We start from the raw sequence: 17,169 nt of genomic DNA, 5'->3' as shown, positions 1-17,169 counted from the left end.
ACCCATTATGTGACCCATATATTGGCCAGCAAAACCTAGGTGGAGTCTGGACCATGAATGGCTAGACCACTCCCATGGATGGATTGGAGGTGGTGCCTGTATTTGGTTTCTCTGAAATTGAGAACCTACTTTTACCTTTTCCTCCAAAGAGCTCTGCATTCCCGGACACCACACTAATGATCTGGCAACGTTTTTTTTATTCAAGAAATGCCTGGATGAGCTTCATGCAGCACTTCGATCATCTGTGTTCATCCTGGGGTGGAACAATGACTCTGGAACCCCACATGATGCATCCATCTTGAACACCGAGCTCCTGCTGATGCTTGGCACAAGGTTTGCACCCTCCTGCTCAGCTGTTCCATTTCCTGTTTACTATGGTGTGATGAGAAAACCTAAACAAAAACATTTTATGATTTAATATAAACGTCCCAGTCACCAGAAATCTGTTTGTACAGATTTATTAAACCTGGTAACACAAACTAGACCGAACTCAAGGAACTACCTCAAAATGTCACGACCTCTGGCCAAATCAGAACCATTCATGCACCTCGAATATCCAGCATATTGAAACACAAGTGACAGGTTACAGTCAGGGGTAAGGTAATATAGTACAGACTGTATTATGAATGACACACTTATTTTCCTACTTATTATAAAGCAATTTAGATAGAGCTGATTCAGATAACACGACCTTTCCTCTGGTGCCACCTTCAGATTCAACCAGTTACAGTCTTTATCAGGCGCGGCTTCATTCCTCATGCACAGTCCTGTCATTCAGAAACGTACATGGTAGAAGCACAGGTTTATGTCGTCATCCTACAACCAGGTGAACGGTGTTTGAATGACCATTTGTGGACATTTTTAAACTTCAACTGACACGTTTTAAAGGAAGACACGTCAGGTTACAGAAGGAGGAGAGAACATACCTGCTTATCATCTCATCAAGACTTCGATATCACCCTAAAAAGAAACCAGACAACCTTTGCTTCACTGAAGGAGTGACATCAGACCGAAGAAATCAGGTTTGTACTTTATTTAAAACCTTCTCAATCAACTCATGTTTACTGTAGTATTTCACTACATTTGAAGATACAGGCCATAATTTAGTTGCTGTTTATTCACAGAACTGTGTAATATTACAGTCCAACACTCAGCTGATACTTTTTCTTGATTGCACCAGCCAATCAAGTTTTTCAAGTTTTTGGTTTGTTTTAGAGAGGAGGGAGTGTTTTTCTTTTGTTTTGTTTTTAGGTAACAGGGAACATGGATACCTATCATCCTCTTCATGTTACACTTTTCACGGGATACTTTTTATTTCCTGTGAAAATACCCACTCCCCCAAAAAATTCTCACACGCACTTAAGAAAATACACTACAAATTTTGCATATTTTGCAGAACATGTTTAGACTAGGGTGAAGAGAGGAGCGGTGCTGATCTGATGGTGGGAAAGGATGCTGGACTAACCTGGTGTACACGAACATATAGCAAGAGGGTGCTGGGAGGTGCTGGGAGCACCTGGTTCCACAAAATCCTCAATTCAAACCTCCAGCAGAAATTTCAAAGGAGGCTGGAGGCATTAAGTCTAAATAGATACTGTTCTGCTCCTTCTTTGCTGATGGAGCTGTGGCCATAAGGTGGTTGTGGCCTTTTGGGGGGAAACCCCAAATCAGATGGAGGTGAAGAGAGCTGTCAAGCTGAAGAAGGGTCGAATCTGATTGGTTTGTGGGACTCAGGAGGCAGATAACGAGTGCCAGCACGCCAAGCCAGTGCAGCTCTATCAATAGCTTAAGGAGAAACTTGGGTGTGGGGGGAGTTTGGTCAGAGCATGGACAGGAGAACCTCAACTGAGCATATGGTGAGAAAGTAGAAGGAGTACTTTTAATGTCCTATATCCCAATTTTGCTTAGAGGAAAGAGAGTCTGGGAACAAGAGGGATGGCTCGTTCACTACTGTGGCTGAGTTCACCAAAGTAGTTAGAGATGTGCACGGGCAACATGAAATCTACCCCCATGAATTGACTTGTGTTATTATTACAGGTTATTATTCAGCTTTGGACACACCAGTGGGTAGTGCCCAAAATGAGCCTTCTTCCTTTTTGAATTTTATCTGAGCTCTCCTGTAGTGATGAAGTGAGAAGCTCAGTCATTCAGGAGGGACTGTCTACTAGCTGAGATGTTTGGGATATGTCCCAGTGGGTGGAGGCAGCTCCAGGATACACTGGAGAGATTATATTTCTCATCTGGCTTGGGAATGCCTCGGTATTCCCAGGGAAAAGGTGGTCACGGAGAGGGATGTTTAGACATGCAGAAGGCATTTCATATAAAATTCTTAAGTGGGATTTTGTACAGCCTTGTAGGAAATTAATTATTAAAGCTGCCCCAAGCCAACTCATTGTAACACAAGCCACATGGTCAGCAACAACAGTTCACCCCGAGCGCTCCAGTTTCACAAAGGAAAGACTGATTTGAAAAATTAAGGACAATATAGCTAAAAGAATTAATACATAAAACCCTTTGATGATTATTTGGACTGTTCTGTCTGACTATTAATGCAGTGTGATGTATAAGTCAAAAAGCCAGAGCAATAACAAAATAAACATTTACCTAAGCAGGGTGAAACCAGCAGATAGAATGAAACCAGTTCCTTAAAACTCCTTTTTATCCTTTAAACATTCTTATCAAGCAGCCACTGAAACCATTAACTTATCCTTCCAGTGCTGTTGTGCACACAGAATCCTTACATTGCTTAAAGTTGTCTCGCACAGCTTACCACGTCTTGTCTTTGAGTTTAAACTTTCTCTAACTTGACGGCATATTTTGCAGTGATGTCAGAGTCATATCAGTTAGATGCACCGATAGAGGAAGCGCTCCCGCTGAACTCTGTACCAGGAACAGGTGTTCAACAACCTGAGGACAGTGGCAATCAAGTAATCTGTGTCGGTGAGGACTCTCCTGCGTCCTGCTGCAGTGACAAGTACCACAGGAAGCTGGCCATCTCTAGTATCATCTGCGGGTTCTCCTGCTTCGGAGTCCGAGCCTTGATTTATTCTGTAAAGGTAAGTTATTTTCTCTGCAGGCAGGCAACCTGCAGCAAACCAGCATTTGAAAACTTTCTTATGAGGATAAGCATGTTTATATTTGACAAACACCTTATCTGCTACATCTCTTTACAACTATATACACTAGTCATTCATCATGTTTGTTAGGCATGATCTTTAAATCAAAAGTATTGTCACATCTTTACTTCACCAGGCTGAGAATGCTGACAAAGCAGAGAAAGCCAAGCGGACAAGAGAAAGGAGAGCTGCAAAGTATTTAAGACAGGCCAAAAAATGGAGCATCATCTCCATCGTGACATGGGTTTCCATCCTGGTGTCAGCGTCTTTGACACTGGTATTACTGGTGCTGGTCCTATCAAACCTGGGCTTTGATTGACAAACCTCAGTGGAGCACATCCAGGGGAGTGTCTTTAAAGATTCTGATCAACTAGATCACTGAAGCTATGGAGTAACTAAAAGTTACAATAGCCTTAAAAATACTGACTTTGTTTAGCTTGTGCTGAATGCGCTCTAATCAGCCTTTACAAGAACAAACAAAGCTGAAAATCGTATTAAATGTATTAAAACTGTTTGTTATATGCTGTAATATTTATTTGACATTATATGGACATGTGGACAATTCCAACTGCAAATGTAAAAATCCAGCATTGCCTATAGTTACAGAACATGACACAATATTACACATATACATTTGTAAATCAAAGATTACACCTGTTACGCTCCAGTAATTACCCAAACTTTAATACTCTCCATTACACTTTAACTTCCTTACTGTAGATAACTACAGATATTAAGAAAGTTAATGAATCAATCAACAAGCCACTCAATTATAGCAAAGAATAACTTCAGGATTGAGTCTCTACCAGATATAAAATGCGTGGCAGTGATCGTGGCAGTGTTTCATCAGGACATTATGAGGTCCTGCTCTTGGTGTACCACATTGGCATTATTGCATTGTTACTGTATTCGCTTTATTAATGTCAAATGTATATATGCTGCACTTTTATACAAACATTAAACAATTTTATAATAAAATGACTTTTGTGCTCTGAGTTGCTGGAAACATTTTAACACGCACAGAAAAAACCCCCACCAATGATTACAAATGTGCAGACAAAACACCTATTTAAACACATTTTTACAGTTAAGGCAACCCCATTAACATTTGGCAAATATATAATAAACACATATAGGCTGTTTAATGACAAGTTAATACTTGCAATGCAAATATAAACACCACGGAAAAACAGCAGTGGACACTTCCAGTAATCATTAGAAATGCTTACTGGAGAGTCATATTGTCTTTATGGCACATTTAATACAAAAGAAACCTCCACAGTTATGAAATCACGAACACAAACATTTCACTGAGGCTCTGCCCTGAGCTGAGTACAATGACGTATGCAGTCCAAACTACATGTAGACGACTGATTGTACAAAATGTGGTTGTGAAACCGAGTCCAGTGACTATGAATCTCCACCTGGCACCTTGAAGAGTAAATTGTATTCGGCATTTAGTTAATTAAAAAAAAAAAATAATAATAATAATAATAATAATAGCTGCCTATATAACCACTTACAATGATGTGGTAAGGTCACAACATCTAAGGTGATTGACTGCTTTCTTCCAAAAACAGACAGCTGATTAGGATTCTGTGTATTAGGGCCATTCTCGGTGAATAGGCTAGCGAGGAAGTCGTAATCCACAAGAACACCAAAGATTAAATTCATAAATTTACAAGAAATTTTAAGGCTGGATCAATTTCATCATATCACAGACTGACACGAATAATTAAGAACTATATAAATGCTGGCAATTTAAGTCGAGAACCATATTATCATCCATCACCCAGACAGACAGAAACAAAACAAAATACAAATTGATCGCAGTTATGCGTTGGGTTTTGCTGCACCTCCTCACTGACATTTGCACCTAAGATTCGCTCTTTACATCTCTGGTGTAAAAACGTAGCCCATTCTTCCTTTGAGGTTATGATTTCAGGCTTTCAATTTTCTTAAAACTGTGACACTTTAATCTCCTTTCCCCCTAAACATAAAAATTTAAATCTCAGGTTTGTTTTTTTTTTTTTAAGTTGCACCTCAAATGGCCCAAATGCACTTGAAGAAATCTGACACAACGTGCATTATCACTTGTCAAACACACAGTTACTGTAAGTGAATGGCACTGAGTCACCCTGACAGGGAGTTTGGCTTTTCATATTGCTGATTTTTTTGCTGATGCTAACAGTTTTCATCCATCATGGACGGATCGTAACTAAAAGGAAGGGACAGCGACGGCAATGATTGAAAAACGACTTACTCTACACATTCTTAACCACGTTTATGAGGCAATACTTTTAACGGCGCTATCATGTACTGTTCTTCAACTTTCAGGCTACAAACGCTACAGAATAAACATTCTTCATTTAGAACTTGCCACCAAAACATTTATACAGACTGTGTTGACAAAAAGAGTTGCTGGCACACTCAATCTTCATGTTGAAATATTTATATAGACAGTATTATCTGGTTTTTAATGGCTGCCAAAACAGTCACCTGAGAGGCATCGGTCAGCTGTCTTTCTGATCATGAATCAGCCACAAATTGAGCTGATCCAGCTTCGCACAGAGCAGCGAGTCCACATCCTGCACGCTGAGGGACGGTTCGTCTTTAAGGAAGCCCCCTCGTCGGGTCCTGGAAGTGGAAATACCTGCTTTACTCACTCCGACAAGTGGCTTCTTTGGTTTTCTGACCTCGCCGACCTCCAGGAACTCTAAAAATCGTTTCACACGCCTCTGACCAAACCAGGACTCAGAGCCATTCCTGCGATTGAGAGGCACCTCCTCGAATATGGTTTCCAACCGGCTGAAATGCAAGTGAAAAATTCCAGTCAGGTCACTGAGGTAAAGCAGCAGAAAATTGATTACACACACAAACACACTCACCACACCTTTTCATTTCTAATAGAATGATTCAGCTGATTTAGATTATATGACTTTTCCTGTGGTGCCACCCTCTGGTTAGACTAAGCTTCTTTACTAAACTATACTGTGTCCCAAGCAGGATTTGATTAATGCAGCTAGTTTATACAAGATTGATAGTGATATTTCAAATATTAGGCAATACACAAAGAATATGAAAGTCTGAGAAGTAGTACAAATTTGACTAGGGCTGTGCGATATGACCAAAATTTCATATCTCGATATAAGACATTTATCGTCCCAATAACGATATAAGTCACAAAAATTGAACATTTTCTGTAAATTCTGTGACTCTCGGGCAGCTCGACTTGCGTGAAGTTTTTCCAGCTGGGCGTCGTGTACATGGAGTAGAGTGTTTTAACCGATGCATGAAACGATACATTTTTAGACATAAGACCAAGGAACTGATCGTGGACTTCAGGAAGACCAGGAAACACTTGACCCCTGTTTCAATCCAGGGGGTCAGTGTTGACATTGTGGAGGACTATAAATACCTTGGAGTACACATTGACAATAAACTGGACTGGGCTAAAAACACCACAGCACTTTACAGGAAGGGCCAGAGTCGTCTCTATTTTTTGAGGCGACTGAGGTCCTTCAACATCTGCCAGAAAATGCTGAGGATTTTCTATGAGTCTGTTGTGGCCAGTGCGATCCTCTATGCTGTTGCATGCTGGGGGAGCAGGCTGAGGGTCGCAGATGCCAACAGACTTAATAAACTGATCCGTAAGGCCAGCAATGTTGTGGGGATGGAGCTGGACTCCCTCAAGGTGGTGTCGGAGAGGCGGATGCTGTCCAAGATAAAGACAATGTTGGATAACACCTCCCACCCACTCCATGACATGTTGGTCAGTCACAGGAGCTCGTTCAGTGAGAGACTGAGATTACCGAAAAGCACCACTGAACGACACAGGAAATCATTCCTGCCTGTGGCCATCTCCCTGTACAACGCATCCACTTAACACACTGTTTGCTGCTACAACTACACATGTTTCTTTTCCAAATATTTATTTATAAGTGACTTATGTATGTATATATATGTATATATTGTACTATTCTTAGTTAGCGTATTGTCTGTCTTGTCTTAATGTTGGTTTAAAATGGAGCACTGTAACAAAAAATAATTTCCCCCAGGGATCAATAAAGTATTCTGATTCTGATAAGTTGTAACGGCTGCTGTTTTTTTTGTGAGTATTTATTACACGGCGTGCTGCGGGGAAAAGCCTGTTCTAACGTTTGAGTCTAAGGTTTATTTTTTAGCACCTGGCGGCTCTTTTTTGCTTCTCATCCGTAAACACTCTGCATACTCTTTCATGCGATTCAGTTCATTTTGAAAAGTCTCAACAGGATCTTGAGCTTTATTGTGAAAGGTTTATGTGGAACATAAACAAGCGGACACGCGACGTTTTACCGTCGCTGTTGCTAACGACAAAGCATAAAAACGGACGCTTGTCCGTCTGTAGTGTGGTTATATTAAATATAAAAAAACGAGAGAACTTTAAGAAATTAATATAGCCACTGCAGTCACCATCAAAACAATGAAAAAAAAATATTGCCGTAAACAGTTTATTTTGCGACACAACGAAACAAACGATAGCGTAAAATGAAACGATAGATGTTTTAATATCGTCATCCGATATATATCGTTATATCTAACAGCCCTAAATTTGACTGTTTTTAAACTCTGTTTGACTTTAGCCATTTATTTGTTATAAATTCCTTCTTCTCCACGGCAAGCAAGCACCAACAACAGGACAAGCAAGCGTAGCACAGAGCTGCAGATCCTGCATCCTGGTGACAGTAAACAGCTGCTACAAATCAACAGAAGTCTGCAAAGCTGCCTGTAGGCTGTGAATAGGACCACAGCAGAATCTTATCTTTGCCTTAAGGAAAAGAGTGGCGATAAGACGTGAAGCAGACATATTCAGAAACGGAATAATTAAGGGAACAGTGGTTGCTTCTCTCAAACTTACCTTTCAGGGGGTTTGTTGAAATTCTTGTTGGTGTAAATTTCTTCCAAACTGAACTCCTTCTTTTTCAGCCTGTAATGTAACAGAACAAAAAGACAAACCACTGCTGGAGCATCTCTATTGATCAAAGAGACATCAATAGAACTCACATTTACTGAAATGCACTGACATAAATTTCCTTTCAGTGGTAGATCAGTCAGAATCTGTCCTACTTTTTTGCCCCAACTGAACTGGAGCTAGGAGAAATCAATGTTTTTTTGATTTTGAAGCAAACCATAGATCCTGAATTTACCAATATATATCAATTTTCTTCTGTGATTAATAAATCCCTCTGGGATAAAAAAAAAAAAGTCTCTCTGATTCTGATATTGACATATTTAAAAAAAAAAATAAAAAAAAAAGGATAAAATTAATAAAATGAAAATTGCGATGCATTTACCCCAGTCTCATTTCTCTCATTATTACATACTGCTCGTTTATAGCGAGCTACCCCTTTCACTGCAAGTTTTACTTCAAGTACACTTTCTCACACATATACTTAAGTCAAGATACACGCTTAAGTCAAGATACACGCTTAAGTCAAGATACACGCTTAAGTCAAGATACACGCTTAAGTCAAGATACACGCTACATGCTAATTGAAATCAAAGCTTGCAAAATAAATAAATCATCATCTGAGCTTTTTGTGCCCACAGTTAGCTTCCATCCTTCAAGTGTAAAAACGCACAACATAACAAAAGAAAAATGCTGGCAAAATATTAAATTTGTTAGTGTCTTAATCAACATGTTTAATAAATAGCACCATGTAATTAAAAAATATATATACACATTGTGTATGTATACACACACACACACAGTATATGGGTTAGGGTTGAAGATATACACATATACACACACACACACACACACACACACACACACACACACACACACACACACACACACACACAGTATATGGGTTAGGGTTGAAGATATACACATATACACACACACACACACACACACACACACATATATATAAAAACGTGTAACATAACTGATGCCTAGTGATGCTTGAAACAGTGAAATAAAACCTGATACCTATTTATATAGAGCACATACCTGATGGGTTTGGGCAGCCCCATGGGTGTGAGGTTATTTTGAGGCTTGGGTAAAGTTTTCCGAATTCTGATAGAAGACACCTTTCTTCGTTCCTCATGCTTTTGCTCCATCTGTTGAGATAAACAAAGAGATTAACGATTATTTAAAAATACAATAAAGCACAAATAACAGCAGTGATCTCAGAAAAGTATGGCTGAAAGTGGCAACTAACAAACTGTAAATTGTACTGTACACATCTGTAAATACCCCGTCACCTTATTTTAAATAACGTGTACCTTAATTTCAGAATCAGAGTGAGCCTTTTCCTCTCTTAGCCCACCATCTTCAAACTCCTGACTGGAAGAACTTGTCTCCTCGCCATCATCCTCCTCCTCACTCTGTTGTCTCCTCTCAGTCTCACACTCCAATGGATTCCCACTTCAGAGAAATTGAGAGTTAATATTAGCTTGGCATTAACACCTCCGAGCATACTACAGACTTTAACGAACAATGTTACCTGCTGCTAGAATCCATGGCAGCACCAGAGGAATCTGTTCTTGAATGGTGCCATGTGGAGGAGCTTAATGGGGATGTAAGAGATGAAGCGGAGGAGGGAGCGGAAACATGGCTACAAGTGCTGAGACTGCCAGCAACTCCTTTGCTGTCAAACCTCTTAGAAAGGAAAGCCAGGGGGCTCGAAAGGAAGCAGGAAGCAAGAGCAGAGATGGAGGTGCTGGGGGAAAGTGCAATACTAGGAGACAGGTGATGAGTGACAGGGTCGTACAGGGTAGATCTTCTAGATGGGTACACCTCTTTACGAAGACACAGGGGGGCGATCTCCCTCTCCACCTCCACGCTGCAGACTGTGTGTCGTCGAGCCCGCCGCAGGGATTTCTGCGCCTGAGAGACAGAAGGACTGTGGGAGGACTGGTGTGATGTGAGAGCCCTGCTGGGATGTGGTGAGGTCCAAGTTGTGTCATGGGGATGGAGGCAGAGGATTTCTGGGCAAGAGTAGCTGCGTAACAGGCGGTGTGAGAAGTCGTTTTCTGATGAGCGTGCACCTGACGTTGCTAGATTTACATCATCCATTGTGACAGAGTTTGTCACCTCTTCACTTTTGCGTGTCCTACTGTGCAGAACTCGGCATTTTCTCCTTTGGTTATCTGCTTGCCTGGGCTTTATGTTAGCTCTTCTTGTGCTAGACCTTAGCTTAGAGAGACTGACACCCCCATCATTAAAAACTTCAGAGTCCGTGTGAAATATTTCTTCTGCCACAGAAGCTGAACTCTTTAGATTCTTCTGAGCGTGCCTATTATCAATATCATTGTTTAAAGGAGAGTCCACATGAAGTTGTGAAGGTGAAGGAAGGGGTTGGAAATTACTTTCAAAGGGAGTCATTTCAAAATATACAGTCTCCGTTGAGTTTTTACTTTTCCTTTCTTTAGACCGACTCTCTTGAAGGTTGATGACACATTGCTGTGTCTCTAGAGTCCTACTTGATACACATGATTGAGTAGCACCTCTAAGACCCTTTTTGGGTCTCTTAGACAGCTGGCTCAGCCCTTTTATCAAGTCCTTTCCTTTTTCAGCATGTTGAGAGGTATTAAAATCCTTAGGCACAAATTCCATTAGGCCCACTGACAGTACCGATGAGGTAGACACCAAAGAGCTGTCTGATTCTGTCACTGAACTTATCTGATTTGCCGATTTCCGTTTCTGTGGCTTCTTGTTAATATTCCTGCACTTACTTGTATTCTGGAGCTGCTTTATACAAGGACGGACAAGCGCTTTGGACGACGGCTCATCTTGGTTTGTAGAAGTGATTGCTACAGTAGTTTCAAGACCCATACTGGCATCAATATTTACATCAGAATTACTAATAACTATTCTGTTCTGCCTTTTGCATGAAGTAGTAGAGCTTGCTTTGATTTGGCAGCTCATGTGGTTGTCTTCTGCCACACCATTGCTTTTATCCAGTGAACAAACCAACATAGCATCAGGGGAACTTTCAGTTTGCGAGTGCAACACAGCTTCATTGATTGTACCAAGCATTTCTTGACCAGATTTTCCTTTCCTAGTCGTTCTTGTTGACACAAAAACAGACTGTCTCTGTCTTCCAAGCTTCAGTGCTTCTTCATTAATTAACTCGATTTCTTCTCTCCCTGAAGCTGTGTTTGATAACTCTTGCTTTTGTGTAACTTTTGTATGTGTATCTGGTGTCAGTCTTTTTCTTTTTACAGAGTCTTGGGAATGACAGTTCAGTTTCAACCCTCTCTTTTCTCTCACAAAACCAGAAACTGAACACTTGTCCTGATTTAGCCGCCACTCCTGTTGTTGCAGATCTAAAGTGGACCTCAGAGTCCTTTTATTAACACTGTCATCGAGACTCTTTTGGAGGTTTTCTTGAACCAAGCGGCAGCTTTCTTCAGTCTCCTTCTTTTCATCACCATCGGGCTGAAAACAGTCCATGCCAGGCTGAGGGTAAGAAACTGAGAAAGATGAAGACAGCATTTTTTCAGTGTCACCTGAGTCCAGGCTCTGGTAAGAAAGCTGCTTCTTACTGACCTCTGGGTCAGACTCTTCCTTGAAGTCAACCCTCTTCAAGCCAGATCTATTTCCTGCACGTTTTCTGGAAAGTGGTTTTAGACGAACAGAAGTCTTGAATTTCTGGTCCACCAAAACAATGCACATCTTTGACCTGGATTCACAAGAGGCACTTACACTTGCAGAGGACCGTAAAACGACAGAGGAGCCAACAGACTCTGAAACATCAAGTTGTGAGGGGCAGTGTGGCAAAGGCACTGAGGCAGGTGAGGTTTTTTCCTTCTGGTGTACTGCAAATTCATCAACGATTTCTGAACCTATTGTTGAATCCTCATCAAAATTTAATGTTTTAGAATATTTAGGAGAAACAGTTTGTGTGTTTTGTGCATCTCCTACATTAGTGAGCTCGTTTTGATCAGCTCTGCAGTGCTGATTCTCATTTTCACTTTGTCCTTCAGGATGAAGCGTACTGCTTGGCTCTGAACGCTCAACATCAGCTGTTCCATCAGCCTTTAGCTCATCGAGTCTGTCAGAATGGTCCACTGACGGTGGAGGACTGCTGGCTCGGAAAAGTTTAACAGGACTCATGACTATCTCTGTGAAACTGGCCATCTTTGACTTGAACGACTGAAACAATGGGCCGATCACCCATCCCTTTGGGGAATATGCATTTTCAACAGTGTGTCCAGCAGCCACATCCCCGCATGTATCCATGTCAGATTTGGCGGCATCAAGACTCTCTGGGACATTTTCATCCAACAGTTTAACAACATTTTCTCCTGGAGACAGATTTAATTTCTGCTCTGGGAGTTTTTGGTCCTTTTGCCTATGACAAACAAAAAAAAGTCAATTTTGATTTCCAGAGAAAGTCAGGAATTGTATAATATCCAAATATAATAACATAATAATCACAGAAATAGAGATTTCTACAGTACAGATAAATGCATTTCATTATCCATGTCATCAGTGATTTTCCCCCTGGAAAATCACTACAAATATTTTATTATTCACTTAATGAAGTTGTAAAAGATAAGATAAAAAAGAAGGCCTAAATCAAGACTACTAAATGGCAATGCACTATACATACTGTGAAAAATCATCAGTCACACTTACCTATTTTGCCAAGCTGCTGTAAAGCCAAAATCAAATCCATCCTGCAAAATAAGAACATAAATATTTTAGAAATAATTTGTAAACATTAAGGTGTGCTTGGCTGAGCATTTATACTAACAAGCTAACATTTAGCTGCTCCTTATAGAGGGAAAGATTTTCCATATAATGTTTTGCATAACTATAACAAATTATTGGGTCTCATGTCCCTCCTTCCTCTCCAGTTTTCCCTTCATATTTCATAAAAATAAATAAAATCACACTGCGTAGATTAAAATTAAGAGAAGCTCATTTTTAAAAATTTGGTGAGACAAAATCGGTTGTAAACAGCTGAGACCAAGTTTGGTAGCTCAGTAACCTATTTAGTTATAAGTGTTGGCTCTGGATTTAATTGTAATACAAATACTCTTCTGCAACGAAAACATTGTTACATTAAAAATCTGCGGTCTGCACAGTATTAGGTCACATTATAACACTCGATTGCTTGTCTATGTCGAATGCAGCAGACCATGAAGGAGGATTAAATCGCTCAATTAACCCTCACACCCAATTCACTGTACAGATCTACTGTACAGCGTCTGTATGCAGAGATTAGACACCGAAAAAAATATAACCGAGGACATGCAGACAGGCCGTCTCAGTTTGTCTTTTAATCTATTCCTTACAGAGCTATGTGATAAGAAAACGTATCTCAGAGAATCAGACAGTTACCTTGTTTTGGCTGTCGTGTGCATCTGTTCCTTCCACTCTCGACTGCTTAGATTGTGCCACTTGCACCTATAAATGAGAGAGATGGTGTGTTAACTGTGATTTATTTCATTACCTAAGACCATCAAAAAGACTTTATGTAAGAGTCCTACCATAATCCCACTCTCTCTTTGTCTCTTTGTGGGGGACGGATTCTGTTTAATTGGTCTCTGAGCCGCTTGACTGTCTGTGTTACTTTGTTTTTTAGGAGTCTGAGCTCGGATGCCTTGAATGCGACCACTCCTTCTGTGGCCAGATATTCCATCATGTGGACGGCTGTGAAAGGATAAAACAAGAAAAAAAAAGAAAAAAAGAAAAGAAACCCATTTATCCAAGTTATGATGAAAGACATGCAGTGTCACGGGAATAGAAAAGATGCGAAATCCAGCCTGCATAAATATGATAGCTACAAGGCCATCTGACAATTAAAGTTCAACATCCTAAACAAATTTTACACCAAACCAGGTTAACAGATTCTGCCATTTAAATACGTATAAAAACACAGATAATCCCACCTAAGCTCGTCTACCTGCAAGCTTCCACAGATCCACCTGCTGTCTGGAGAGGCTTTTTAAAGCTAAACACTAGTGGTTGTCTGCACTTTAGGGTGCGACAAAGCAAGTTCAACACTATAGCCAGGCTCTCTTTGCATTAGCTGCCTTGACAAAACCTAAAACTTAAGGCTGAAACAACAGGCATCACAACTGTGGGTATGAACGGTCTGTTAACCCAAGGTTCGTGCTTCACGGTCTGTGCAAGCTCGCATAAAAGAAGGCTTTTGATGTATTTTGATCAACCTTTTTTCACACAAAAAAGTGATGATGAACAGAAAATATATTTTCTATCAAGATAATTTTAAAAGTACATATAAAATGACAAAATGTAGTGATATTGCTGCAAAAGATGAGACAAAAAAAAAAAAAATCTTGTGAATGAATGGTTTATTATATTTACTTTTCCACTCAACAGTGCATTAGAATTCTGAAACTTTAAGCATTTGAAATTACAGGCTGCTCAATGTGTTTAGATCTGATTCAGACCCATGTCCTGATGAAGGTGATATGGATATCACTTTAAACTATCACCTCATCCGAGTGAAATTTTTTTATTCAGTCAAGAGTATGGGCAGGGTTTGCATGGCTTTATTAGATGGTATTAGCAGGTAAGGTTCAACAGGTTACTTGTATAAGATGAAGTCCTTCATAAGTTAATCTATATCACACTTTGAATCTGTGAAATTTTAAACTACAACTCTGATCATAACCTGCTCTGGCTAGGAAAAAAAAAAAAAGGAACCAACTTCGTGACATTGAAGACTAACTGGAAGCTTAACCCATTGCTTTTGATTCATACTACACCCCTCAGGTTAGGCAGATTGTGCCATTTATCCCAGGTGGCAGCTGAAGACACTTGGATTAAAAAACATCAGGATACTCAAATCTGCAAAATGCATCGCTGTATAGAAGCCCCTTAAATGCCACATATAAGATGAACATTAACACTATTAGTAACTAAAACTGTGAACATTTAAAGATATTAAAGGAATCTGTCATCATTTTAATCTGCGTAATCCCACTATGTGTCTACAGATCATAAAGTCATTGTTTCATAAAGAAAAAAAAGTGCCCTAATGCAAGAAGGGGAAATTATACAAAGAGCAAAATAAAGCAAGAGGTGCCAGGACAACTATACCTGGGAGTGATGGAGGAAAGGGAGAGGAAAGGTGGTGCAGGTTCACTGTGGGGAGGTGCACTACAGAAAGGGTTTGGGGGGATATCATCTTCATCCATTGGACAAACTATCTGAGTGAGTGAGTCAGAGGGATAAGTAAACATCCCCTTGCTCTCTCGCTCTCTTTTTCCCTCTCCTTGTCTGGCCTTCTCTGTAAATAACAATAATGGAAAATAAAACAAACATGCGGGGCACCAAAACAGCACATCATCATTTGAAAGTAAGTCTTGAAATGGATTTTTCACTTACTTTGCTAAACTCTGAGATGGGACTTTATTCTGCAATTGAAAAAAAAAATAAAATAATAGCATAAGTTTTTAGAATATATACACAAAATGTCTGACAATAACATAGCATCACAGCAGAAGTCTAGATTTAATATCATATAAGGCCAGGAAAAAACACAGTTAAACAGAAATTTTGGATATTTGATATTATAGCCTACTAAATGATTAAATAAAAGCAACAAAACGTAGATAGGGGCAAGTACAAATAATATAGTTAACGTTAATACAATACAGCAATCACTGAAAACAATAATTGATTATTGTGCATTATAAAAATTCCTATCAACGTGGTGAAAAAAAGATTAATTTCTCGTAGTAATTTTATGCTTAGTTATGACGCAGAAATAATTAGATTTTAAGTGCAGCATTGGCCAGACGTGCAAATAAACGTTTGCTCACAGTACATCATTTTAAAATTGATAAACGCCAATTATAATAGTTGAAATTGCAACGATGCAATTAATATTATAATAAAAAGTACAATTGGAGGCAAACCCTCGGTTCTCAACCTTTGAATTTCAGCTCCCAATCTATGCCAGTCATTGTGGTTGGCATTCCGTATCCTTTCACTTGCGCCTCGAGTCCGTTAGAGAAAAGTTGTCTAAGCTTAGATCTAACATAAGTTGATAGAAACAAGAAAGCAGTAAAAGGGAAATGCACCGTAGTTTTATTGCTATTCCATCACGAAGGAATCCAGTCAGCGGTTTTAATCGAATGGAAACCATCAAAATTGGGTGAGGTCTACTTGCTGGAAATCACAGATTCACATTTAAACTTTTATTTATGAGCCAACGAACGAAAACTACAGCAAATCTTGACTCAACCACTGAAATGGTTGTCGTAATAAAATACTGCGTTTTATCTGAAGTGGAGCCTTAAGACTACTCTGCCAACAATGCATGCCTTGGCTGACGCCGATATTCACAGTGTACGGCAGTCAGTTACGGCACCAGGCAATAGTCGTAGCCAAAGAACTGTCATCTCCAAAGGTTCGACCATTTTTTATCGGGGAGCTAAACTTCTGTTCGTAGTTTAGCCGCAAATTGTTATAGCAGCTAAACAGGATTAAAGAAACTTACCTGAAATGATAAGCTGGACCGCAGCGTAGCGAACTGACCTCACCGTAAACAAGACATGCAGTAGCGACGGCGCCCTGCAGTGACTCGAAGATGTTATCCGTTTGTACCAAACATCTTAGGCAGACGGATTGTATTGTCCAATCACAGCTCAACTTCTTTTCCGCCCGGAAAGTCCTGTTGAAATTTGACCAATCAGAAGAAGATCACAAGGGTCGTCGTTTGAGGGCAACCAATAGGAACGCAAAGACAAATGGCTGCAAAAATTATATTTTTAACGTCCTCGGGTGACCCAGTATCTTAAAAACCTACAATTGCGGCCAAATTGAATAAAATGAATATGGCATCGAATCAGAATGTTGTTCTTCAGGGTCAAAAAATATATTTAACAAATACGTTTTTAACCAGTTTAATTAATTTCTTTCTTTTACCTATGCTTTATCTGATAGTTATGAATGGTTGCTGTTTTTTCACTACTTATTAATGCAACAATAAGTAGCTTTGCTCGCATAATTTCATAAAAATACCAAATATTAGCATACCCCCCCCCCCCCCCCCCAAAAAAAAAAAATATATATATTCAG

General features: G+C 39.7%; 1 protein-coding gene and 1 long non-coding RNA gene across 4 annotated transcripts; one reads left to right on the top strand and one right to left on the bottom strand.

Annotated features, from left to right (window-relative positions):
• Positions 1–242: 242 nt before the first annotated feature.
• Positions 243–16,724, bottom strand: prr14 (proline rich 14). Of its 3 annotated transcripts, XM_086289984.1 has the most exons (12): positions 16,589–16,724; positions 15,472–15,500; positions 15,184–15,373; positions 13,605–13,767; positions 13,456–13,521; positions 12,748–12,788; positions 9,608–12,460; positions 9,387–9,528; positions 9,112–9,221; positions 8,014–8,082; positions 5,616–5,924; positions 243–392 (listed from the first exon to the last, which is right to left on the bottom strand). In XM_086289984.1, the coding sequence occupies exons 3-11, from the start codon at positions 15,324–15,326 to the stop codon at positions 5,630–5,632; spliced, it is 3,882 nt and encodes a 1,293-aa protein (XP_086146110.1). In that variant the 5' UTR covers positions 15,327–15,373; positions 15,472–15,500; positions 16,589–16,724; the 3' UTR covers positions 243–392; positions 5,616–5,629. The 3 variants fall into 3 exon arrangements, with proteins under 3 accessions (XP_086146110.1, XP_086146109.1, XP_086146111.1); XM_086289983.1 differs by lacking the exon at positions 243–392 and having other exon boundaries at positions 3,631–5,924; XM_086289985.1 differs by lacking the exons at positions 243–392; positions 15,184–15,373 and having other exon boundaries at positions 3,631–5,924.
• LOC147333055 (uncharacterized) lies at positions 779–4,066 on the top strand. Its single transcript, XR_015128867.1, has 3 exons — positions 779–1,022; positions 2,824–3,056; positions 3,253–4,066. It is a non-coding gene; the product is annotated as an uncharacterized LOC147333055 (long non-coding RNA).
• Positions 16,725–17,169: the final 445 nt, after the last annotated feature.

This window comes from Aulonocara sp. 'chitande type north' Nkhata Bay, linkage group LG4, assembly GCF_057382095.1.
Source record: "Aulonocara sp. 'chitande type north' Nkhata Bay isolate Kocher_YH1m ecotype deep benthic linkage group LG4, A_spYH_male_GT1.1, whole genome shotgun sequence".
Classification (NCBI taxonomy): domain Eukaryota; kingdom Metazoa; phylum Chordata; class Actinopteri; order Cichliformes; family Cichlidae; genus Aulonocara; species Aulonocara sp. 'chitande type north' Nkhata Bay.
Note: the sequence above shows the minus strand (reverse complement) of the source record. Positions and strands in the feature narration are given on the sequence as shown.

Coding starts and splice junctions, on each gene's coding strand:
- prr14 (XM_086289984.1), bottom strand. CDS start 15,326: ATGTTTACTTATCCCTCTGACTCACTCACTCAGATAGTTTGTCCAATG. Junction 13,522..13,604: donor AAAGAGAGAGTGGGATTATG/GTAGGACTCTTA, acceptor TCTCATTTATAG/GTGCAAGTGGCACAATCTAA. Junction 8,083..9,111: donor GGGCTGCCCAAACCCATCAG/GTATGTGCTCTA, acceptor GTTACATTACAG/GCTGAAAAAGAAGGAGTTCA.